The sequence below is a fragment of the Triplophysa rosa genome, linkage group LG5 (assembly GCF_024868665.1).
Source record: "Triplophysa rosa linkage group LG5, Trosa_1v2, whole genome shotgun sequence".
NCBI classification, from domain to species: domain Eukaryota; kingdom Metazoa; phylum Chordata; class Actinopteri; order Cypriniformes; family Nemacheilidae; genus Triplophysa; species Triplophysa rosa.
Genome location: NC_079894.1, coordinates 28448929 through 28475611, shown reverse-complemented (window position 1 = coordinate 28475611; position 26683 = coordinate 28448929). Strand labels below are relative to the sequence as shown.

Genomic DNA, 26683 nt, shown 5'->3' with positions numbered 1-26683 from the left:
AGTCACTCGCTGCTTCATTTTTTCCTTTGTCTTCGATGATCATGTTTCCAGTCAAAAAGACAGTCACGCAGAACCCCCCTTTCTCAGTTGCTGTAAGAGACAGTCCCTCTGTCACAACAAATTTAGATTAGTGAAAAACAGGAGTGAATTATGACATTTGAGTCATCGTTCAATGGCTGGTTTGGGGAAAAACGAGTCGATCGTTGTGAGTCTGCTGCAGGCTTTCATAAACAGAACTCCCAGGTGGTCCGAGCAGATGTCTGCTGAGAGGTAGGCAGCGGACGGCCCCTGCTCGCCGGCAGGGGTTTGATCAATGGCAGCCCGCTCGCCGTGATGCAATCAAAGCTGACAGCCCAGTTTAACAATATTTATTTCCACACCACGTGCCTACTGCCCTGCTTTCTATCTGTAGCCAGGCCTTTTTTAAAAGTGTGCATGTGAGTGTGGGTGAATTGCATGTGAAGTGGGTCATTTTTGCTCTAGTAGTGATGTTTCAAACAAGTTTTCCTTGACACTTCAATTAATCAGACAAGCATAGAGCCAGGGGCGGATTTAGTGATTTGAGTCCCAAATATGCGCCATTTTACTTTACTGCAAACCTAATTTTTCTTCCTCCTCAAGGCACACAACATTTACCCCCAGTCAAAGTGACAGGGGAAAACTAAGCTTAATAGACACAGATACACACTATAATTAAACAAAAATGAAATAATGAATTCCCATCTGGAATTACTATATACAAAGTGTGCCATCTCTCCGTGACTTCTTTTGTAGTTTACAACCTTTCATGCATTTAAATGTGACCAAATTTCTGTACTAGTGCGTACGAATCGTTAGCACGGTACTGATTATGTCTTTGGCCGGATTCACATTTCGCGTCTAAAACCGTGCAGAAAAATGCGAGCCGCGCTCCTTTCTCTCTTCAAATGACTCAGAAAAGTTGAACTATATCCATCTCGACGCGGCGTCGATGCGCCTAGAAAAATGTGCGCGTCGCCCCCTGTTTACATTTAAAATAACGAATATGCGCACAGAAAAGACGCGAAATGTGAATCCGGCCATTATGTGCACATCGAGTCAAAAAACCTTTCTACATCTTTTTCTGCAGCTCAGAGCGTCTTTTGAAGTTGAAAAAGTTCAAGCACTTTTTTTCACAGCTAACCAATGACAAGCAAGTAGCTAGACAACATGCAACGAAGGTGATTGGTCGAGCAGGATCAAGCTAGAAAATATAAAATAGCAGCCGAAACGCCGGTTGGAGCATAGTTTTAGCATAGTAACTTTTGATTGCATTTCTAGCGATAAATTAGTATTGTAGTTTTAAATATGTGATTAGTTATTGCAAAGACGCTCTCTGTTTATAATTCAAATAGACTTCCGTTACGCTGCCTATGAAGCCTGTCTCTATGAGCTGCCTTCATGCACAAACGTTGCCTCAGAAGTCATTGCAGCTGCTATCTGTAACCACAACGCTGCAAGTTTTTTACTAAAAAAGCCCCATTGTAAACTTTTTTTCAAATGTGAACACGGCCTTAAAGTGGTCTCTGCATATTAAGCTGGAAAATGTTTTAACATAAAAAAATCAGACTTAAAAGAATAGTTTGTTTCAAATACGCATAGTATTCACTGTATTACAGTAATTTGCAGGGCGAACTTGTGAATCAACTGTGCCTCTTTTCATCAACTGAATACAAAATGCTTTTCTTTACCATGATCTTACTATATTTTCATACAATTAGATAGCATAGTCTTCTGCTGATCTTTTAAATATACACAAAAACAAGTTACACATAACTTTCCTTTCTCATGTTGTCTGAGACATTCCCACTGTCGTATTCAATTTAGAAAAGTGAAATACAGGAGTGAGTTATGACATTTGAGCCATCATACAATGACTTGTTTGGTGAAAATCGAGTCGTTGTTTTGCCTCTGAAGTAAAGAAAGTAAAGCAGCCAAAGGGATATAGTGTCTCATTCTGGGATTTCCTGTTGACAAGAATGAATTTATACAGGTGGTGCTTTTAACATGGTAAAAACCACCACATTTCCTCAAATCTCTACTTAGATCAAATATTAGCTTTGAAGTCCGTCCACCGTAGGTTGACTACCTTCAAGTCATCAGCAACTGACATGTTTGAAAGTATCAGAGATTTTCAGTGACAGACCATACAGAGAACAAGCGTTCCGCTTTGCATTAGCTTCCCCTAACTGTGCACATTTGAATATAATTGGCATTGCATAAGCAGCCGCGGTGTGGGAGACGGATAAGATTTGTTGGGGTGTCGTTGCATGCCACATTCAAACTGTGTATTCCGGTTTGGCCATAATGGTCGACATTGTTACGCTTCAGCATCCACACAACTGTATGCAAACAAGCACGCACCTATCAACGTTCAACTCGCCGATTCAACAGGTCATTGGGTTTGACAGTCTGCAGAACACAACGGCTCCCCAGAATGACTTAACAATAACATTTCATCTCGGAGAGAACCAGTTAACTCCACCAAAGTAACAGTCTCACATCACATCAGATAAAACACTTGACTTTGGCAATTGCAGTTTGGTGTTATTCAAACCGCCCGACCGGCAGCCATTTTCTCTCATTCGTGCCTTGGCTGCAAATGAACCTTTCAACCCTGTGAAAACTAAATGGAGATGCCGTAAATAACCCGAATGGCTTTGTGTTGAACAGGCTGCAGCCTGCAAAGGTTTCTATTTTGGTTGTGTTGTCTTCTCACCTCAGGGCTCTGGTAAACAATCTGTCAGAGCAGGTGGAAGCAAAAATGTGCCAGCACCATCAATTAAAATCCCAAGAAACCAAGTTCATATACAGGTGAGGAGAAGCACTGTGTTCCCTCTTTCATTTCTGTGCCAGCTATAATTGTCATCTTTGATGGGCTTACTTTGAAGAAGAGGGCTTGACTGTTGGGCTTGACTGAACGAATGATCTCTAGAGAAAACAGAATTTGTTCCTACTGTAAATGAAGGTACAGAATACATAGTAAACGTAATGCCCTAGCAACAGCCCAAACCACCCAAGCAACTGCACGGTAACATCCTAAAAACACACGCAGGACACGGTAGCAACTGCATGCAATCACAGAACCCGACTTTAATGTGAGTAATTATAGGCAGCACACACAATTTCTTCCAGAAATTGCTCAAATCAAGCCTGTCGTGTACTGGTAAGTTGCAAATGTTGCTTTACTTCTCCTAACTGGCTAGATGTACGACATCCCAATGACCAAAAGTATCTGCAAGGTGCATCTGAGAATCCCATAAACAAAGTGGTGCATTTTATTTAATTGGGGAGTTGGATTTTAATGACATAAAGTATGAAAACATGATTGTAATAATGGGAGCTTTAGTGTTGTTTGAAACTAATCCAAGTTGTAGAACAACGGTTGGTTACTATTTTAGATCTATTCCCATTGTACCCTGCCCCACACTCCCTGTAATTATTGCTGAGTCAGAGATCTTCCAAACCAATGATATTTATTATAAGTGTCCTATTTTAATCTTCCAGAATTAAAAAAGGTCAATGTATTTTGGTTCTCCACAGAACAATCAGCATCTTTTTGAGAGAGAGAGAGAAGGCGCGTCCCAAATCACGCACTAATGCATTTCGTAGTATAAATAGTGTGAGTAGTACGTTCATATTACAATTTCTGCAAAAAAGAAGTGCACTTTAAGTACCCGGATGATGCACTCATTGAACCGAAAACATGCAGTGTGGAACTCTAGACATTTCACGCACTCAACGGTCGCAGTTTCGCTTACGAAGTGAGGCGGAGCCTTTTGCTCATGCAAAGTTATGCTTCAGAGTGATTACGCTTCAATATAATGCTGACTGAAGTTATGCTGGGCAAAACAGATTGAAATTACATTAAATGTACGATGTACAAATATGTTTTTATTGACATGCATTGTATTGTGAGATTGACGTCATTTGCCCTCGTCTAGGAAACCGCACACCCTTCCGGTTAGTATAAAACCGTTTATTATTCCATTTGGGACGATACTACTCTTCTTAAATTCATACACTAGTTGAGTGCATAGTACATAGTTTAAGTGCATATAGTATGTCATTTGGGACACAACTTGAGTTTTTTAACGCTAGCAAATGCAATTTCTCTGCAGGGTTTCTTACATGTTTATGCAAACCCAAAATAAAAGTTAATTCGACAGTTAATCAGCAATGATTCTGAATGCAAGGTCACGTTCATCAACAATTGACACCCTTTACCCTGCACTGGCTAGACGGGTGCTCCACAGCTCAACTCAACGTGCGCTGCATACCAGCTTGCAAATGTCAGTCAAGGAGTAAACTATTAGCAGCCTTGTTCAAAGCTGTCATTAGATAATCAGCTGCACGAAAGTTGTTGCTTTAAAGCTCTCCTGTTTCAGTAAGTTACTCAAGTCTCCGCAGGCTCTTAACCTGTCATGGCTTGTTCCACATATCTCATGCTTGTGTTCAATATCGAATGTTGACCGGTAAAGCCAACAAATAAAACCGTACAATGCTAACTTTACATCTGAAGCCCTTACACTTCCTCTTTTCGAAAAGTAAGAGTTGCATGCTACAGGACACAATAAACATTAGCCGTCATTCATTAACATGAAGCTCCTATTCATGACAATGATATTAAATCACTTCAATCACCTTTACATTTGGTCAAGTTTACTTAGGCCTATATGTTAAACTAGCCTATGGCTAATGTTTGTTTCCCCGCTTTTTTACAGTAGGCATATACACTTACTGTATTGTACCAATTGTCTCATTTGTGTCTATTTTAAATTTTGCCTGTAGAGATGGAGTTTAGGTCAAACATCTGAGACAAAGTAAAACTCTCCCAGTGGTGTAAAGTATTGGAGTAAATGTACTTAGTTACTGTACTTAAGTATCTTTTTGGCTACTTTGTAGTTGTACTGAGTATTAAAGATATTAGCAACTTTTACTCTCTACTTGACTACATTTTTGAACAAGTATATGTACTCTTTACTCCACTACATTTGTAATGACTAATGCAATTACACATTACATTTCACCTGGTACCCATCATTCTTTTGCGGCAGTTTATTTTTGATACAGAAGAATTAATATAGCCATTTACAAGGCATTGAAGGTACTATATCTTGTGGGTTTTGCTCTTACTTACTAAAACTTGTCAACATGGCTTCTTTATGTGAATAAAGAGTGCATTATCAATTAGGGTTAGGATAGGGTTATCAATGTCAATCGCTGGCGGTTTATGTGAAATGAGGACATGACAGCAGCTGATGATGAGGCCAAAACCAGCATGCCCAGTTTAAAAAGGCTTTGACTTTTTAATTGGACTTAACATTATTTTATTTATCCGTTATATTGAAGAAACCTTTTGAAAGAGTTTGGTTTATTATGATCACTTGAGCTTAAATGAGACTTGAGTGTTATGGTGTCCACCATGATTTGTTGCAATTTTGAGGTGTTCAGTCTTATTTTGATTTAAGAAAATAAATGTGATTGCTCTCCTCATGAATCAACTGTTTCTTGTTTTTCACTGACATGTCTCTTAAGTGTTCAAGGACTAGTGCTGCTTTGAGCCTACATTCAGTACGAGTAAAATACTCAAGTACTGTTAAATTCAGATACTCAAAGACTTTTACTGAAGTCATTTTTGAATTGGTGACTTGTAACTTGTAATGGAGTAGTTTTCGCTGCAAGGTATCTGTACTTTTACTTAAGTATGGTTTTCAGGTACTCTTTACACCACTGACTCTTCCTCTGAGCAAGCGCATGAGAAGGTGAAGTGCTTTTTTTCAAACTGAAAAATCTGTCATTTTTATTCACTCTGGTTCTTAAATTCGTATGTTTTCTGAAACAATGACTCTTTCGTTGTATTTACTATGGGAAAAAAGCTGCTATGAGTGTGCTCTGAGAGATTTGTAGTCATACTCAGATGGGGGAGGGGACGCCAGGATCGCACATCTCGTGCAAACCTCATGCGTGAGTAAGTTGTTTGGCTCTTTTTTCAAGTTTAGACAGAAGAAAGGGATAGCAGGAGGGAAGGGAGGGGGGAAGGTTAGCGTGGATACTGCCAGGGGAGTGGCACAGCTCACTCAGTCGATACTGTGGCGGGCTAGATTACGAATGTGATTGTGGTCGTATGAACGGAAAGAAAAATCGCGTACATCTCATACGCTGAAGGATGGCGGTGTTGCGTCGATTGCAGCGATAATGGATCGTTCAGGTGCTCAGAAAAGGAATCAATCGTTCCCATCTGTCCTCCAGTCACATTTGGTGGGTGGCACGGAGGAGGCAGGGGCTTGGCGTGTGAATGGCTGGGTGACGAGAGGAGATGAGGGCAAACCTTCTTCGACAGATAAAGCTCTGCTGTTTTTCCCAGCTGCACCTTGCACTCGGCACGCTATGTCACGATACCACAACAAATTTCTTCAGATTAGCTCAAATATGTTTCACGTGGTAACATCTAACACAAACAACATGACTATAGTTCTGAAAGTCAGATCCGCAGAAACATCCTCAGAGAAAGAGCTGAGATAATGTTTGTGAAAGTTGAAAAAAAACAAGGTTTTAGGTTTTATTCAAATTAAACGCAAGATTTTACAATAAATGTTAATAAATCATTAGTACCTTTATACAGCATTATGTCATTGCCAGCTGCAGCACTATAGACCATTATGCAAGATGGTTGATTTGTGTTTCTCATCTTGACTTGAAAGGAATTGAATGTTGTTTAGAAAAGCCTTTTTGTTTTGGTCATGGTTAAATAACAACATTCTGGTTAGTTTATTTAAATCTAGCTTATTTCTCCCTGCTATTTCTGAAATCAGAAGAGGCCTATATGACAACTGTAGGGGTTATAACTTCACAGTGTATTCTCTTCTAAAGTTTTTATTTTAAAAAGGGATTAGTTGTCTTCCCAAAGGTATATGGTTTCAATTACTAACCCAGGGTAAAGCTTGAACTTTAAGAAATATGTAACAGAGACAACCAAACAATATGTTAACCGTAGGGAAATTAGTAATATTGTGATTGTAAAATATGCTTTTTACTTAACTACCTATCAAATCTGGACTTAACCCTTCTGTTACTGCATGTGTAAATTTGAGAAATTATTGGGTTATATTCACCACACAAATGTTTCAGTTCAGTATCACTTTCTTCCTAATATTTTATAAAACGTATTAGGACAGAACATAACTTTTTGATTTGTATACCTTTGCACATTTGATTGCTGAATTCTCTGAATTGACTTCCTGCAGAAACCACAAGGAGCTGTTGATTCACATATGCTTCAAATAAAAAAAACTTCACACCATTAAATCTCTAGTTCCCGGAGGCATGGGTAAAGAATACATGAAAATAACTGAAAACAACAACTATTATTTTTAGATATTTATGTTATCATATAAATATATTTTTTGCTGACTAAGGTTTAAAGTCCCCTTAAACTGGAAATTGTCATTTTCTTTATTCCGTATTCGGACGCATTTCCAAATGAAACGGAAAACCGATAAAATTAGAGGCCGTGGCTTGTGTTTTCCTAAATGATTAGATCTAGTAATGCAGGCATTTCATTTTGAAACTGATTTTGCAGCAGACTGACAGTTGGAGGGGAATATCGTGAATAAAAACACAGCTATTGACCAGAATCAAGGACTAGCCTTTTTAAAAATGCTAATTCACACCGATCTAACAAATGCGGAAAACACCAACAATTCTGATTTAACTGTCATTGACATTATCCAACAATAGGGTTTCACACTGAACCAAGAAACTCCAACAAACCCATTTCCAACAAATGTATACTATGCATTGGGCATATTCTCCCAATGATGATGTTTCATTTTTAAACATCATGACATTGTGCAATGCTCAACCAGTTCAGTTACAGGAACATTAGCTCAAAGATCATGAGTTCAATCCCAGGGAACACAAATACTGATAAAATAGTCTCTGCCAAATGGATACATGTATGAACTGATTATCCAAATGCATATACAAATTCAAACAAAATCAGTTACCACAAGAAACACAATGTTTCAGAGGTTTCAGAGAGCCAACATTATATTAGGTATACATTTCTAAACAAATAAAATGCTTTATTGTGGGAAAGAAAGTGCTAGTTAATTTCAGGCAATTATTTGCATGGTGAGATTATGAAGAATACATTTAAATTAAGGGCTGTACAAATAGCATACAGCCATGCTTGGAATTGCAAAGAAAAAAAGAGTATAGGCATGTTTCCATTGGTAAGCCATTTGTTTATCTTCGAAACTGTTTATTTAAATATTAAACACAAAAAAGCTGCATCATTGAACACGTATATTTGCAAACAAATTAGGAAAATAAAGCTATTTTAGACAAACAATTTAATTGTTTACAACAAGCTCTCAAAAATCAGCTATTTTATAATTTCTCAAAACATAAGACATAAAGAAATAACCAGCCGAGACTGCTCATGTTGTCCTGACTTTTCTTCACTGCACAAAATAAAAAATAAAAAATTAAGTTTAATTCACGTTTAAGGTTAGGTTATTTTCTTATTCTGCAGGCAGATCATTTTTCTTCTATGAACTGAAACGTAGCTTTGGTAATTTTGCTTCTCAAGTAAATGTATCTTAATTGATCAATTTTTAGATGTGTACTGAAAAGAAAGAAAAAAAAACTAAGATTTCAGCCCTAAACTAAAGAGTCTTCAGAGTTGTAAGAGTACCGGGTACATCAACAATAGTCATGATGGTTAGACTTATGCAACAGTTTCCCTGTGGGGTGTAGAAAACAGTGATCTTGGGTATGTAACCTCTTGTTTCTCAGTGTTACCAGTGCATTATGATTAATCCACTGTGACAAACACCTGTGGAAATTAGTCTGGTCATTTTCTTGGTTGGGGAATAAGCATTGATTTTGCACAACCACACCCTGATTTTATTCTACTTTTAAAGAGACTCTCTTAAAGTATGAGAAGGTGTTGGACTGCCTTCACCTTGTTTCTCAATCATTTATGTGTCATGAGACTGTATGGAAGGAATCACCTCTGGCTTAAATAGTTAAAACACTCTTTCTGTTTATGATTTGCTAACAAGCGTTATGAAAGACTTACGTCTGTGGAAATAAGATTTGGACAGTGGTTAGCCTTAGGTTTAGAGTTTAGGGCTGTTTCTCCAATGAACTCACAGCTTTGATTTATCTTTGTGTTGAGACGTTTGCTCATTTGATGAGACAGAAAGAGACACCCCAGGGTTTGAGAATTTTGTATTTAGAACATTTCCATTTAAAAGTTACCAAGTCCTAACAATTACTGTCGTTAGTGCTGGAGATCATTTGAACAAGAACATTGAGCAAACGCACCGAAGACTGACAGGTAAAAAGAGAAAAAGTGCTTGGCTTGTCGTACATTTCTCAATGCCATTCAAATTGTACAAGAGAAGGAATGAAAAAAACACAGCGACCAGCCTACACTCATGACTGTTTATCCTTTGGCCTGTTAGTTGTGCGCTCCAGATTACTGGAAACAATTTCATTCTGGAAGCCACACATAAACACAGAAGGGGAAAATTAAAGGGTGCACATGTCTATAACTCCACTGGTCCATCATCATTTTTCAGTTGAACCTGCACTACATAATGTAGCTCTGCCGACCACAGAATGTGCCATATTTATTTGGCTTGGGTAATGTAGAGCAAGCAGGTCCACGCCAGTGTTTTGTGAGGACTACCCATTCCTTTATTTCTTGAGGCAGAAATATGATTCTCTGCCACTTTATGTCATGAATTATAGTTATAATAAACCACCTTTCAATAACATAAATAAGAGTACGAGGACTGAAATATAAGGCTTATTTATTTCGAAAGGGATAGTAAAGATGAATTGACATTCAAATGTAAATGTAGTTACCCAGAAAGCTAAATTTCATTGACAGTCCATTCGCCTGATGTTATTAGGCACAGAACATAACATAAGACATTTCATATTCAGTGTTGATTTTGCCTGTGTATCAAGTGTTGTGCGCCACTGTTAAATGAATAGTTGAAACCAATATTGGTGATAGATACGGGACATTTTGTGTGTCCACGGACTTGAATTAAAATGTGGTTCAACCTATTCAAATTAGGCCTCTCTTTATTCAAGTGCTAGATTCTTTAAATAGTTTTCTAAATGAGACAACAGATTAAACATTCTCAAGTATGACAATAATTCGATTTGTCTAATTTAATATGATATGACTATTTGTGCTACAATAGAGATTTCGTTAAATGATGTTTGCAGCTCTAATTGAAAGATTCGACATTTTATAATTATAATTCACTTAAATTGAAATATTTTACCCTTTGAAATATGAAAAGCAAGTATAGAGATTAAACCAATGTTGTGGGCTTTCAGTAGACAACTTATATGATTTTTTTTAAAAGATTAGTTAGAGACTATAAGTGGCATTCCATCCATCGTTATACAAAGAAATATGAACACAAGATAATTCACAGCAAGAAATTACAAGGATCGCCCTTTTTGTCCTCTCCACTTTTAACCGATTTCCGAAATAAAATACTCGTTTCTGTAACTTTGAAACTAGTAACTTTGTATTAGCACCTATTGTATTATTGCTCCTGTATGACATATCGCTTATTGCTCCCTGAACTCTCTGTGAGTCGCTTTGGATAAAGCGTCTGCTAAATGACTAAATGTAAATGTAAACTTTATCTAATATTCAGACTTTTACATGGAAAAATACTTCTATGCATTAATGAATATCTGTACACCACTTCATGTGAGATTACCACCATCTAAATATTTGAGTTATGGCTTGGACTGCCTGCTGGAGGCCTGCCCAGGCAGCTGTTAGGAGCACACAGCCACACCTGCAGGGAACACCAACTCAATACTTGATACCTGTGAGAGGCCAGATATGTGCGTGTAAAATTGTAGCCATGGTAAGGTATTTGTACAACGAAAGAAATGGAAAATGATACAGGCAGATATTCAAAACGGCACCTTTAAGTGAGATTGAGGAGTGCAATGTTGTATGTCTTGTTTTAAGAATCCAGAAGATTGTGATTTGACTAAGTAAACTTATTTATGAATGTGTAACATATTAAATGGGCAGTTGTGCTAGTTTCTGTCTACGTGCTTGCCAAAGCTGAGGGCAACAATCCATTTCTTTATTCGTTCATTCATACAGAAACAAGACACACAACAATGATAATATTAATTAGATTTAAAACTTTTTATATTTAGTTTTAAATCGAAATACATGTTATTGATCTAAAATATTAATTAACAAGAAATACTAACCACCCTAGTGTTAATATGCTAAAAACAGAATAATATAACTGTTTTTATAATGCAGTATAATTTTTCTGTTATAAACTGTTATGAACACTTTATAAAGGCTTTTCTGATGCTAACCGCGTCATAATTATTAGACTCTGAAGACTTGAAGCAAAAACAAATAGACAAAGCAATGCCTGCCAGTTGTTAATTTTTCTTTCTATTAATATCTATTTGTACACTAAGGCCCGGTTTCACAGAGAAGGCTTAGCTTAAGACAGGACTATGCTTTAGTAAAGCTAGCATAAATATTTAAATTGCTTTTAATAAAATGCCTTCGATAAAAACATTACTGGTGTGCACAAAACAATGTGCCATGTTTCAAGATATGTTTGGGCAATTTATTTTCAGTTAAGACAGCTCAAACGTTCATTTTAGTCTAGGACTAGTCTTAAGCCTTGTCTGTGAAACCGGACATAAATAAACTATAGCATTATGAAAGGTATTTGTTTTATATCAAATCTGGCAGATTACCTTTGACTAATGGAAGCTACTGGTTTTGAGACAATCTGTCTATACTCTGTTTTTGAACACTACATGGCACACGTGCAAACTCGAAGCATGCACACTCAAAGCATGTCTGATAAACGCACGCCACCTGGTTTCCTGAGATGAAATTCTTCTGGGAATGCGCGGACAAAGGTGAGCACCCACACAGGTGAACCCCCCTGAAAGTGACGAAACCCGGCTGAAATCAACAAAGCAATTCATCAAACCTTTAACTGATGTGTATCCACACGTGTCTAACCGCTTCGTTTCAAAACAAAGTGTGCACGATCCCTGTCTGTCGGGCAAAGTTTGATTATAAAACTTAAAGTCAGTTCGTCAAGCCCCGCCCCCTGTAGGCATACCCGGAGGTGAGCAGCTATATTAGTGTGAGCTGAGCGCTTTTTCGGGATGTTATATGCACTTAAACCGCAGCAGGTACAAATCCTAACACTTTGGATTGTGCCGCCTGGGTACCAGCCTATATGTTGAGGAGTCTTACTCGCCAGATTATTTCCTAGGAACAGGCGTCGGACAATTCACGTACAAAATCACGTCTAAATATGAAACTGGAGGTTTTCTGTGGGGGTCACTACGACTCCAAGCCCGTGGAGCTGTGCAGCGACGCCGAGGGCAGTATCCCGTCGCCGCTGTCCGCAGAGGAGGAACTGGGATCGGATGGAGACTGCCTGGCGCACAGTCCGGCACCTGTTCCGCTGTGCGCCGAGAGCAAAGGCAAGCCCTACACCCGGAGACCCAAACCTCCATATTCCTACATCGCCCTGATCGCCATGGCCATCCGTGACTCCGGCTCGGGTCGTCTCACTCTGGCCGAAATCAATGACTACCTCATGAAAAAGTTCCCGTTTTTTAGAGGCAGCTATACGGGTTGGAGGAATTCGGTGCGCCACAACCTGTCACTCAATGACTGCTTTCTGAAGGTGCTACGAGATCCCTCCAGACCGTGGGGCAAGGATAACTACTGGATGTTGAACCCGCAAAGCGAGTACACCTTTGCGGACGGCGTTTTTCGTCGAAGGAGAAAGCGCATTAACAAAAAAACAGGCAAGGAGCCAGAGGGGCCGAACCAAGTGGACACCGGGGACTCTGTTATTGCGCCTCCGTCCAGCGCCAAGTTTACGAGTTCTTTCGCCATTGACAGCATTCTCAGCCGACCTTTCAGAAAAGAGGAACGCCCCGTTCACAAAACTGACACTTGGCAGGTGGGAGTGGACATGGTCCCTTATGTCATGCGTGGCTCCCCTGCCGCTCTCCTTCACGCGCAGGTGCTTCGAGGGTCCTACGAGGATCCTGCTATGACCTGCCGTTACCAAAGAGACTTCTGTCCTTTCCAGCTGACCTCCGAGGGCATCCCGGTCCCTTACGCGACTACTGCGGTACCCGTGACGGGTTATCACCGGTTCAAGATTGACTATTTGTTGTCATAATGGTGTGAGGGTCGGAATATGGAACGTTGGCACTTTCTGTGTAGCCTATACTCATAACTTAATGCACACACATTTCATCAGATCACCTCGACGCCGATTGGTTTTGGTGCACTGTCGATAAGGTCGCAAAATATATGAAAAGCAGCGAACGCAGAGTTGTGAACAGTGAACTATTTAACTAATTTCTGTTGTTTATTGTCATACTGAACGATCTATATATTTATGATGTTTTGTCATTGTTTTATTTGTGATTGTTCTAAACTTGCTGAACCATTTGCCTCTATCCATTCGTATAAAATAAAAGCGATACTGTACCTGTTTTCATTTCAGATTAACCAGCACGCAAGATAAACCATTCGAGACAAACTCATTTTGAGTTCTTATTGAGAGGGTGAGGCAGTAAGCTGGAACTAGAATGTATATTTCATTTTCCTGAAAGAATGCATGCGCATTTTGTACTGAATAATAAAATATATTTTCAAACGAAACACGAATTGATTCTTGCCAATAAATCACCTCTATATTTCTAAAATTTATGATCGTGTGAATTTTGCACTTTCGGTTATATTCATTTTCATTGAGCATATGTCTGCCCCACGTTATTTGATCCGATTGTTACAGATTTTTTATCCATTTGTTATAGGAAAATTGTAAACAATGTGCACGTTATTTATGCTTCCAATAGTCAGGGAGTTTTTATCATACACATATGCGGATTGTACTGTCAACAACAAAGTACAAAAATTAAAAGGTACAATATTTTATGTTTTCTGCCTGCGAAGGTACAAAAACTAACCCTTGAGAGTACCACCCCAGCGATGTTAAAAGGTATAGTTTTGTAGCCTTTTTTCATGACAATAGGGGCCCTTTATGCCTAATTCTGAAATCCCAGTGAGAGGCAGTGTCTATAGTTATAGTTTGCGACGAGCTGTCCACGGTCCTGAAGATAAGATGGCACAACTCAAGTTTCACGGGCAAGTATGTGATGACTTATTGGAGCACGTAAGATATTTACTTTGCAAATCAAGAGTTGTTGATGCTTTTGGTTTTACATATCCGTATGAAACAAACTAGTCATATGTAAAATCAAATTTATATTTAGTTCATATTATAATATAATATTATAATTTAAAACGTGTGAATGAAAAACATTGTATGTCAAGTCAAAAGATAGTGCATGCAGTAATAAATAAATGAATAAAAGCTACTAAAGTAATTGATTTTACGGATTTACTCTGCTGCTCAGTCTAGGCGATATAAATGAGCGTGAAGTATACAAATACTACTGCTGTTGTTGTTACAATCTACCTCATCATCAGAAGAAAAATCACGAAACATAAGTCTTTGATTTTCAATTTTGATTTAAAGCATGCATTTGTTATGTGAGTCGAACATATAAAAAACATTTCATTATTTTGTTATTCTTGCTGGCCTATTCTAATTGAAGTGAAAAGGGGGAACAATTGCATTAGTCAGCTCAGGAAAATAACCGGTGTTTTATATTGACTAAAATACAATTACACATTTTAGCATTAGGCTACTAAAATAAAGATGTAGACCAAATTACCAATACCTCTTGAACAAATTACTGTGTGCAGTCAAAGCGAAGTAAACTGACAGGGTATACTGCCTTTTCCGAATTCAATTGGAGTGACTATACTGCAACCTACAGGTAGCACTGTACAATATCGTTTACTACACACCAGCGTGCAGAGAACTTTCAAGAAATCTGAAATAATTTCTAATTTAATTCCCAGTCAAACATTGCAAATAAACAATGAATTTTAAGAAACAGGGACATTCGTTCATGCACAATGACTGGTTAAAGATTGTAAAATATCGACTATTTGTTAATATTTCCCTTTATTTGATTTATTATATCTTTTCAATAACGATGTGTCGATTCATAAAATAATAAAACCCAGTGTCACCAATTTCCCAAATGGCCATAATCTTTGTTATTATCAGGCAGTTTACTTGCGTTTAGTTGCAATTTAAACAATTGCTGAAGTAGTTGGATAAGTGAGAGAGAAAAACATTCTTCATTCGTAGGCGCCTCGAGAACTAGTGCTTTGTTTTCTCTTCGCAGAGTTTCCCCGCGAGCGGACACAGATATATTTAGCATTCAATATTTATATTTTCTACCCAGAATTACAAATATCCGTCCCCAGAAGTGACTATTGTCACGACTCACGAGGAGAGTAAAATATAAAAAATCGGCACTATACGCATCTTACCAGAGCCAACAACATTCCAATCTGCACTTCACGGCAGTTTTCTTACCATATAGCCACAAAAAACACCAGAGGAACCCACCAGTTCAGTATAATAATATCCCCTCAACCAGAGGTTTTAGTGTTAAACCTTCAAAGTCTTTCACGTATTTTTCTTCAGCACTAAGCAAGGCTTTTTCTGAGCCAAGCGTGCATCCTGAACGCAGCAGGGATAGTGGGTTTGATGTTGCCGGGAATTTAGGGGCGATTATTTTCTTTACCTTTATTGTTATGACGAGGGCTGATTTTATCTTCACATCCTTTTTGTCGACTTTGATAAAGATGTTAGGCTGCTTGTTTCCCCCACGAGGAAAGACTGTGTAAATTGCCCTCGGAATCACAGACAGCACTCATGTTTTAGTTTTTGTATTCATATATCTGCAATTTCCTAACAGGCCGTAGCCTATATGTTTAATTGCCCAAATGTATGAGGCTCTCAGCAGTATAGCGCAGCGTCTACTAGGTTATACACTCTTAAAATAAGGGCGCTAACGGCGATTCCTTATTGGATCGATGCAGAACCATTTTTGGTTCCCCAACGAATATTTTATTTGAGCTTTTCTGTAGTCTTTAGAAACTTTTTTTACATTACACACATCACCAAAGAACCTTTATTATTAAGAGGGTAGAACGAATATTATATTATTATATTTTGCTCACAAAAGTTAGTTTAAATAATAATATGAGGCAAATGTTGTCATAACGGTACACTATAACAATAATGACATTATTATTGTTGATGTGTTATTGTTTTATTTCATATTAATTCTGAATGTTACTTTGCACGGAAGATTTGCCGTATGGTTAATTACGTTCACTTTCCACAATTCATTAGATCCTCTCTCTGGGGGCGTGACAGGGGTCCGGGACAGTAAACTGACACTGCGCTGTGTGTGGTATCAAAGCAGCGATGCAGCGGCTGATGGAAAAAGCCTGCTTCCACTCATGTCAAAATCATTTATCCAGAACAGCCCTTTACAAGAACTTGTATACACTTGGAAAGGGACTCCGTTGCACCCCCATCGTGCTTACCTGACAAGATGGTCAACCAAGTCACTGCCTTGCGTGCGTACATTTAGGCCCATGTCTTTGATGCTAAAGCTCACACGGCCTTTCGTTCGGTGGTCAAAAACGCGCGTAATAGAGCCTTTAAACAGTGCCAGTCACTAGAAGCGGTTTTCTATCTGCGCCTCCCACCTTTTAGTGACTCTTACCAAAAACACGCCATTAATTATTGGCGTGGAGGTCTGACAGCGTTCGCCCCGGTGTTTGGCGTGTGGCGTTGTTGATTGCAATGTCGGACGGGGCTTGATAAATGGCGTTATTGCGTGTATTTAGGTTGTCAGAGGGGAGGTGGGGAGCCTCTTTACTCGGACTCTGCACAGCCTCCCGCCAGACCGATAGCTGGAGGCATGCCAGACATGGAAAGGGGTGGGTCTCCACAGTTCGAGGAGATTTCTTGGAGGAATTTACTGGGGATCTAGGGGGCAGAAAGAGATTTACGAATTGATAGGTGGTCGCGTTTTGTTTGTCCGCACGTCTTTGCGCCAGAGAGCATTGGGTTTCCTTCTCTTAAGGGATTAGTCTACACGATGGCCACCAAGAGACTGAGGAGGGGTCGCTATCCTGGCGACACACAGCTAGTGGCTTCAACCAGGAGCGCGTCCTGCAAGCAGAGCGTGGTTCTGGCGCACTGACCTGCATGCGTCGTTCTGAAGAGGCACTGGCTTAGATTTAAGAGATATTTGCTTAGAGTTTCCATAGTTTTCTTTATTAGTTTAACCGGTGCTAGAACGACCCTGTCGTTTTTATTTGGGTTAAGGCTTAACAATGACGACTGAAAGCGCTCAGCAGCAGCTGGACCCACCGCCTCCTCTTAGATCCAGCCCGGCATCCAGTGGCATGCACGCGGCGATTCAGAGCGCACAGACAGTGCTGGAAAGCACAAATGCGACCGGTACCAAAGGCAAAAAGTCGAATTCGGGCATGAGACGTCCTGAAAAACCACCGTACTCGTATATCGCTCTTATAGTCATGGCGATACAGAGCTCTCCGACCAAGAGGTTAACACTGAGTGAAATATATCAGTTTCTTCAGGCTCGTTTTCCGTTTTTTAGAGGCTCTTATCAGGGCTGGAAAAATTCCGTAAGACACAATTTGTCTCTAAACGAGTGCTTCATTAAGCTTCCCAAGGGCCTCGGGCGGCCGGGCAAAGGCCATTATTGGACAATAGATCCCGGGAGCGAGTTCATGTTTGAGGAAGGCTCTTTTCGACGCAGGCCGCGGGGTTTCCGAAGGAAGTGTCAGGCTCTCAAACCCATGTACCGTATGATGAATGGAATCAGCTTTGGTGCTTCCATGCTGCCCCAAAACTTTGACTTCCAGACCCCTTCCGCGTCTCTGGCCTGTCACGCTAACGGCTATAACCTGGACATGATGAGCAACGCTGTGCCTGGCGTTCATGCGGGCTACGATGGCCTTGGTGCGAGTCACCACGTCTCACACATGTCATCGAGCCCGGGCTCTACATATATGACGGCGTGCCAAGTCACCTCAAACGGCGAATATGGCCAGGACAGCAGCAACAGTCCGCTTCATTCACCGCCGGCGATGGGCGGCTCTTTGGAGTGCCATTCGCCTTACGGAGCCGCCTCGGCGCACTGGGCTTCATCAGGTGTGTCTCCTTATATTAAACAGCAGCCACTATCCTCCAGCAGCCCGACCTCATCTGGATTACACTCCAGTATGTCTCCCTATTCTCTGGAGCAGAGCTATCTGCATCATAACGGCAGAGACTCGGCCGACATCTCAGGTAAAGATGCTTATACGACTGCTCACAATGTTTTCATGTTTCAACGTTTTCATTTCACGTGTCTATATAGATTTCAAGTTTAAGAATTGTTTTTGGAACAAAATGTAATTAGTATAGTCACAGCCCATAATTTGTTTTTAACAGTGTTGCTTTAATAAAGAAACTTGATTAATACAAATCTATCAAGCCTTTTGAAAACTCCTCTATTTGCAGCTGAGCCACTGTAACTATTTATAATTTATGTGTATATATATGTATAAAGTAAAATTAAGATGAGGCTACATGTAATTATGAATACTTGCACACAAAAAAAACGGTTGTATTAAAACAACATTTGCCATGTTAAAAATGTAACACATTTTTAGTTTGGTTTATGGGTTGTTTTCAACTCTTTCTTACAAAATAAAAGAGGAAAGAGCCCATAGTGTGCAGAAAACAGTTTCCAATGGATTGGTAATAAAAACCCATCGTAACTGCAAGCTAGGGATTTTACAAGAAGCGGATATGCCTCGAAATATTCATGTGGTGTTTTGCCACTGTGGGACTTTATCTGGGGCCGTTTGACAATCAGGCTAACGTAAAATAAATCATTCTGTAAATAAATGATAAGCATACATTGCTGAATGCAACGATGGGAACGAGTTGTTATTGACTGAACCGTTTTAATTTAAAAGTAAAAGAGAACTTTCAAATGAATGTCAACGTGTCATAACTTTTAACAATTATAATGTATGACCATGACAAGTATACGTACAGCTATGCTTTTCGTTTAAAGTGTACCATTTGCTTTTCTGGTATGAAACATAAGCATGTGTGAAATTTAAGCGAACAATGTAGGCTATATTAAACTCTTGTTGAATTTGTTAATTAACCAAACATTAAAAACTACAGATTGCGTACTTATAAACAATGCACAGAACTGCGTTTCATAACGCTTTTATTGATCCCAGATACTAATATTAATCAATTGAATTTCTTTTGCAGTAGGAATGTCTCGATACCAAACGCACCCCTCGCCGGTCTGTGACAGAAAAGACTTTGTGTTGAACTTCAACGGTATTACGTCGTTTCATCCAACCTCCAGTGGATCCTACTATCATCATCAACTACATCATCATCAAGGAGTCTGTCAAGATGTGAAGCCATGCGTTATGTAAACGACGGCAAGAAGGGAGTAAATAAAGCATGTGCGCGGGATTATCAGATCGTGTGCTTGAGGCAAACAGTAATCTATGAAGTAACTGAAGCAAACGCAACGAATGCGTTTATTGATCAGTGTTACTAGGAAAAACTATGAAGGAACACATTAGTTTATCGAAACTAAGACTGGGGTGAGAGCACATCTTGGCATTGAGGTTTATTACGCATATCTGCTACTATATCGGCTACTGTAACAAACCTCGACACCTTTGCAAATATGGAAACAAAATGCTTAACAAAACCGTTTTATCATAGTTCATAATCAATCGTTTTCTGTTTGGATTGGTGTGGATAAGAAAATAAGTTGTTTCAGTAACTGATCGTAAAGGCACAGTACATCTTACACTTGATATTTTGCACTTGGCCACACAGCGAAATACAGAATTGAAAGCTCCAATAATTGTTGGTGCAGGCAATGTCACAACCCCACTTAGTATTTTCTTTGTCTAAATATCGTGTGTGTGGTTTTTTTTTTGCCAACTCTTAAAAGATTCTACCTCTTATATTTAAAGGGGTGAAGTTTTGAAATCATGTGTAAAGGGGAAGAGACCTACGAAAATCGTAATAAAATAAGACTGACTGCACTTTTGTTAACCTAACAAGTTGACAAAATACATGTACAATACAATTAAACGATGTATTCTCATAAGCACTTCGTGTAGTTGTTTTTGTTTAACAATGCATTTCCCTCATGAAAATACGATTAAGACTCTTCTCTCTTTTTTCTTACATTAAAATTAAATGAACTAATTACATGTTAAACAACTACACTTTCGTTACGTGCTCTATTTGATCAAGAAAGATTAGTTCCAGTGATTCAAACATAGGCCTATATATTTTACAGGCAATGTTTCAACAATTTATTGTTTTTATGTACACATGTAACTGTTGGCGAAAATGTACATTTTAAGAAAAACTATCTGTTATACAATATTTAGGTTACAAAAGTACTGCTTTTGACTAAAGCAATTTTTAGTTTTGGATGTATGTGCCACGAGAACAAGAAAAGAAAATTAATTGTAAACCAGACATAGTACAAAAATCACCTTTTAATATGATCGTGATCTTAATTATTATTTTTAATTACAACTGAATTTTCCAAAGTGTAAAACTCGATAGCTCAATTAATCAACTACTTTATTCTTAACCGTGACGCTTCATATTGGCCCACGTGCGTGTGCATATAATACAAAAATGAAACAATAAACAAATAATATAGATAATAAAGAATTACAATTTTAAATAATATAGAAATATACCTATAACCTCAGATGATAATATAAATAAATTAAACAATAAAATAAAAATCACGTTATGTAAAATCACATTACAAAGAATAACCATTAAGGTAAACTAACATAAATTAAATGGGAGCAATTCGTGTGGCTTCTGCTAAATTGAATACATATTTAACTGCATGACTTGTATTATCTTAAACTGTACATTTCTGTAATATGGACACATCTCTGATAACAGATCTGAGAACGAAGACGCGTGCTTTTCTGTAAAGCTGCTTAGAAACGTATTGTAAAAAGTGCTATACAATGAAATGTGAATTGGGTTACTGACAGATCCATAAAGCACAGTGAATTGTAAATGATCCACAAGCGCGCGAGGTTAACTGCGCTTAACCCCATGTAGTCCTATTTACTACCATACCGATGAGTGCATAGTACCATGTCGCCATCTAGAGTTACAAAAAACACCATGCTTAACAAGTATTACATCTGTACCCACAGTATATCTATTCATATTTCATTCGCACATTAAAATCTCATAAAGAACGCGTACTGGTTTTAGAGAGAAAAACGCATACTGGTTTTACATAACTTATTTCTTCTCGCGTGCTAAAGAACATAGGAACGCGTTCACAGGTTCATTTACAGAACATCAATTATATAATATCAATCATTTTACTGGATGCTTTAGTGCAATGTGCAGTATAAGGAAACACACTTTCAGGAATATGTCATAATATACTGAATGTACATTTAAATCAATACATTGTTTGATTGATTGATTAATCAATTCATTTATTTACGTAAGGCATACAGTTAATTTAAACAGTTAATCTGCAAAAAAAAAGAGATAAGTGCGTTTTTATGCATTCCTATTAATGTCAATCAAACTGCAGTTGGGTTGTTTTGATTAAGTAATAATAACTAAGAAAAGATACATAACACAGTAAAAAAACATGTTTTTAAAATTGGAGTTTGTTAAAACGGATCTGTTTATGCAAATTAACTCTTTAAACTTAAAACAGGTGCAGAGGAATAGAGTTTTTGTGCTTTTAAAATGTAACGTCTAATGCAAAAATGCTCTAAATGTATTACTACTACTACTACTATATTTTCCCGTATTCATATTTTACATGTACGATATATCAATACAACATTTGCACTAATAGTGTTAATAAAAGTGAACCCTTGAATCATGTAGAAATGGAATAGTAAATATATACCTACATTTAAAATTAAATTAAAATTTTCCTCATTTGAGTCAGCATTGTGTTTTTGTTTGTGTTGCTCTCTTCGATTAAATTTACTCCATCACTGCAAACTGTATACATCTTATACCGTAAGGGAAATTATTAAATTTAATAAATTAAATAAAAAGACAACAATACATTTACAAAGGATTACATTTAATAATCTCGATGTCAAATTGTCTCAAATCTTGAAACAGGGAGCAAAATTAGATTTTACCCATTTATTTCCTTATGACTTTCTTTCTTTTATGTAGTAAATCACAAAATAAACTTTAGCTGTGCTTTATATAGACAAGGCCACAAACTGTAACAATCTTAAACAATTTAATGAATGAAGCACACAAAAAAGTATGACATTTGGTATGATATCTTAATAACTGTCAAAGCAATTCATTATTGCGGCTATTCATTATTAGAATATTAATCATACAAAAAATAATTTCAATTGTGATTCCTAGTCTATGATAATCCAGTCTTTATTTGTCTAAATTCCCTCCATCACAGCAAGTCTATTTATGATTGCATCAGCATGTGCATTCAAAAAGTGATTATTCCTCAAAGTAAATTTGAACTAGTAATTTATTGTATTTTTAAGATTACATTTTTTTATGATTAAAAAAATCTGAAAAGGTGCTTCACGATGCCATAGAAGAACCCTTTTTTGTCTAATGGTTCCATAAAGAACCTTTAACTGTTTCACAAGAGATTCATAGTGGTAAAAAGGTTCTTCAGATTATAAAAATGCAAGAAAGATATGGTTCTTTAAATAACCTTTTTCTGCTGATAATTTGTATTTTATGAAATGCCTTTTTTAAATGTGAATCCCATTAAACTGGCCTGTACTATCACAAATTAAACAGCTGTTTTCTGTAGTTTTCATTAAACACATACATGCATGCGTACACTAGTACATAATCCTATATGTCTTCCTGTTTTCTATAAGTAAAGTCTTTTACTTATACTGTCTTTTCCACTACAATGTAGATTCATGCTATCATTGTTGACCTTTTTCTGCAGTTTTTTACAGGTAACAAAAATGAGATAAAGAAATGTTTTGCTATCCTTTGTGGGCGAGGTGCTTAAAATTTCTGAAGTCTCACATCAGAATTGTGGACAGGCAAAATTGAATAAAGAATTGTAAGACTTGGGACTAAAACATTGCATACGGACAAAGCTGTAAATGTGCGTAGGCACAAAAAAACTCACGCCAGACATGTAGGTGGCGTGGAGGAACGCACATTCTCACGTTAATTTCACTGTTAGTACATCCGACCGTGAGCGTGAAAGCTGTCGTACGCAACGTTTTGTGCGTACGCGGAGTTCATACACGAGGCCCCTGGTTTGGTCGTGACCGAATCAATGATTCAGTTGACTCACTTAAATGACTCACTTAATACACTAGGGACGTGCCGCCACCTGGTGGTGTGAAACTGTAATCTGCAGAAACATATGGTGGTTTATTATGTACAATAGGGGTATCCAAAGTCAGTCCTGGAGGGCCGGTGTCCTGCAGAGTTTGGAAGTTTCTAGTCTGCCTAGTGAGATCGTGATTAGCTGGTTAAAGTGTGTTTGATTAGGTTTGAAGCTAAACTCTGCAGGACACATTTCTTAGTTTCACAGTGGTCTCTGTATGACAAAATTTGTGAATGGTCAAAGATACACCTTATCATAGATGGAATTATACTAAAGCCCAAATGCCACTGGATAAGATTATTTTTTGAAGAACACAACCAAACAATATTGGGCCCTATTGACAGTCACTGTATGGACACAAAATCACTTTTGACATTTATCAAAATATCTTCTTTTGTGTTTCACGGAAAGGGCCATATACAGGTTTTGAACCACACAAGAGTCAATAAATGATAACCAAATTTGTATTACAATATTCAAATTTTAGACATCATCCACCACCACTGCATACGTCAAAATAAGAATCTGCACCGAATAATATGCATAACATTGTGAAATACATGTTATAAATATCAAAAACAAATATAAAATTCAGGCTGGGATAACAAGGAGTTCTGTCTTGGAAAGGTTGAGCTCGAGGTGATGGTCTTTCATGCAGAATGAGATCTCTAGAAGGCAGGCACAGATACTGGCAGAGATGCTGGGGTTGTCAGGGTGAAAAATAATTCACCTGCATAGAAATGGCAAGAGAACCCAAGTGCCTTAAGAATCGGATGCAGGGAGGTGGTGTATATTGAAATAGGAGAGTGGCAAGAACTGATCCCTGAGGAACTCCAGTTGTCTCTGGTGTGATCTGGATGTCCCTTCTCTCCAGGATACCTTAACGTTCCCCTTTAGTGAAAATTGAGTTGTTGATGTTGTTTATATCTCTATGTGGTGTTTATAATGTTTAGGATAAGACTATTGACTGAGTATATTTTTTCACCATAAAACCAGACGTGGATTAAGTTTGCAATCAGGCAATCAAAGCCTGCTGTTTTTCCTTTCTTTTTTTACTCATTGTAAAACCGATCCCGACACGTTGACCAGACTTGCTCCGAGAGTGAGCATTACACGTTTTTCATTCAGCGGGTTGTAGCAGAGGATGGTTTCGATCCATCGACCTCTGGGTTATGAGCCCAGCACGCTTCCGCTGCGCCACTCTGCTGTGACATACAGATGGTGGGACTTAAAGTGGCTTTTTCATTAGGCCTCTGGGGCTCTATTGGCTGGCCTATGACCAATGAAAAATCTGCTGTATTTGGCTGGTAGACAGCACGCTAACATTTGTCCACAGTTCAACCTATTTACAAAGCTTAAACATTCATGTCAGCATTGTTCCTGAGCCTGAGTGGAGAGTACTACAATTTTTTTATAAGATATTCACAAAGAAACATTAATTAGCGTAGGATTGTTTTGACCCACCAACTTCTGCGTTATGGGCGCAGCGCTCGGGTGCCTTTAATTTGCCACGAGGCAGTCAAATCCTGCTGCTTTTTCTAGTATTTTTTTATATTCTTCTCTATGTTAATCCATTGTGGGAAGGCGATATGTTTTTGGCACAGTTTCCCTCTGAAACAGTTATCATTAAAAGAGCGTTAGCAGAGGATGGTTTTCAATCCATCGACCTCTGGGTATGGGCTCCAGCACGCTTCCCCATGCGCCACTCTGTTGAAGAAACACACCCCAAGCATGGGATTCGAACCCACAATCCCCCTGGCTTAAGGAGGCCAGTTGCCTATAATCCATTAGGGACCACTGGGGCTCCATTGCACAGCACATCAACAACAAGAGAAAACACACGGGTATTTGGACACAGTTCAATTTATTTACAAAGTTCCATTTGATGTTTTTAACTGATTTTCTAGAGCCCTGAAGCTGAGAGTACTGGATAAGGGCATGGGAATATCGCTAGAGAAACGGACGCATTCAAGAAAACTGATTCCCATCTGCTTTCTGGGTCTTGCAGCCCAGATCTCAGGTGCTTTACGTTTGCAATCAGGCAATCAAAGCCTGCTGTTCCAGGCATGTCTCCTTCTCTTTTGTTACTCATTGTAAAACGGATCGACACGATAAAAATACGGTGATCAGACATTACTCGGAAGAGACGAGCAGCTATCGCAACGTTTTTCATTTCAAGCGGTCGTACAGAGGGTATGGTTTCGATCCCATCGACCTGCTGGTTATGGGCCGCAACGCTTCCGCTAATGCGCCACTCTGTGGACATTTACAGAGAGGTGGACATTATATCACAATCGCCCTGAGACAGATTAGGAGGTCAGTGGCTTTTTTCATTAGGCCCTGGGGCTCTATTGGCTGGCCTATGACCAATGAAAAGATCTGCTCTATTGGCTGATTGCATTAATGGACAAAAAGACAGCACGTAACATTTTTGTCCATCAGATGTCAACCTATTTACAAAGCTTAAACATTCATGTCAGCATTGTTCCTGAGCCTGAGCGGAGAGTACTACAAATTTTTTATCAAATATTCACATGGAAACATTAATTAGCGTAGGATTGTTTTGACCCACCAACTTCTGCGTTATGGGCACAGCGATCAGGTGCCTTTAATTTGCCACTAGGCAGTGAAATCCTGCTGCTTTTTCTGGTATTTTTTATATTCTTCTTTGTTACCCATTGTGGAAGGGCAAATGTTTTGGCACAGTTTCCTCTGAAACAGTTGATCATTAAAAGAGTTTAGCAGAGGATGGTTTCGATCCATCGACCTCTGGGTTATGGGCCCAGCACGCTTCCGCTGCGCCACTCTGCTGAAACACTCCGCAGATGGGATTAAGTTTGCAATCAGGCAATCAAAGCCTGCTGTTTGTCCTTTCTTTTTTGTTACTCATTTTAAAACCAATCCCAACACGTTGACCAGACTTGCTCCGAGAAAGAGCATTACACGTTTTTCTTTCAACGGGAAGTAGCAGAGGATGGTTTCAATCCATCGACCTCTGGGTTATGGGCCCAGCACGCTTCCACTGCGCCACTCTGCTGAAACACACCCCAGATGGGACTCGAACCCACAATCCCTGGTTTAGGAGGCCAGTGCCTTATCCATTTTTTTTTTTTTTTGGCAGTCTCCAAACCAATTACTGACTTTTTTTTTATTATTTAAAATATAACATCTTTACATAAAATTGATTATAAAATCAGACAAAACATACAAAAATTAGATATCTTTCTCATTC

At 38.5% G+C, this 26683-nt stretch overlaps 2 protein-coding genes and 3 non-coding genes across 6 annotated transcripts; 2 read left to right on the top strand and 3 right to left on the bottom strand.

Moving 5' to 3' along the window:
- Positions 1-12228: 12228 nt before the first annotated feature.
- foxq1a (forkhead box Q1a) lies at positions 12229-13752 on the top strand. The gene has a single exon (XM_057333967.1). The coding sequence runs from the start codon at positions 12381-12383 to the stop codon at positions 13263-13265; it is 885 nt and encodes a 294-aa protein (XP_057189950.1). The 5' UTR covers positions 12229-12380; the 3' UTR covers positions 13266-13752.
- A 3144-nt stretch (positions 13753-16896) lies between these two features.
- On the top strand, positions 16897-20217 carry foxf2a (forkhead box F2a). Of its 2 annotated transcripts, none has more exons than XM_057333954.1 (2): positions 16897-18350; positions 19338-20217. In XM_057333954.1, the coding sequence occupies exons 1-2, from the start codon at positions 17369-17371 to the stop codon at positions 19505-19507; spliced, it is 1152 nt and encodes a 383-aa protein (XP_057189937.1). In that variant the 5' UTR covers positions 16897-17368; the 3' UTR covers positions 19508-20217. The 2 variants fall into 2 exon arrangements, with proteins under 2 accessions (XP_057189937.1, XP_057189936.1); XM_057333953.1 differs by having other exon boundaries at positions 19335-20215.
- Positions 20218-24586: 4369 nt separating this feature from the next.
- On the bottom strand, positions 24587-24658 carry trnam-cau (transfer RNA methionine (anticodon CAU)). Its single transcript has one exon. It is a non-coding gene; the product is annotated as a tRNA-Met (tRNA).
- A 1532-nt stretch (positions 24659-26190) lies between these two features.
- trnam-cau (transfer RNA methionine (anticodon CAU)) lies at positions 26191-26262 on the bottom strand. The gene has a single exon. It is a non-coding gene; the product is annotated as a tRNA-Met (tRNA).
- A 154-nt stretch (positions 26263-26416) lies between these two features.
- trnam-cau (transfer RNA methionine (anticodon CAU)) lies at positions 26417-26488 on the bottom strand. The gene has a single exon. It is a non-coding gene; the product is annotated as a tRNA-Met (tRNA).
- Between the last annotated feature and the right edge of the window lie 195 nt (positions 26489-26683).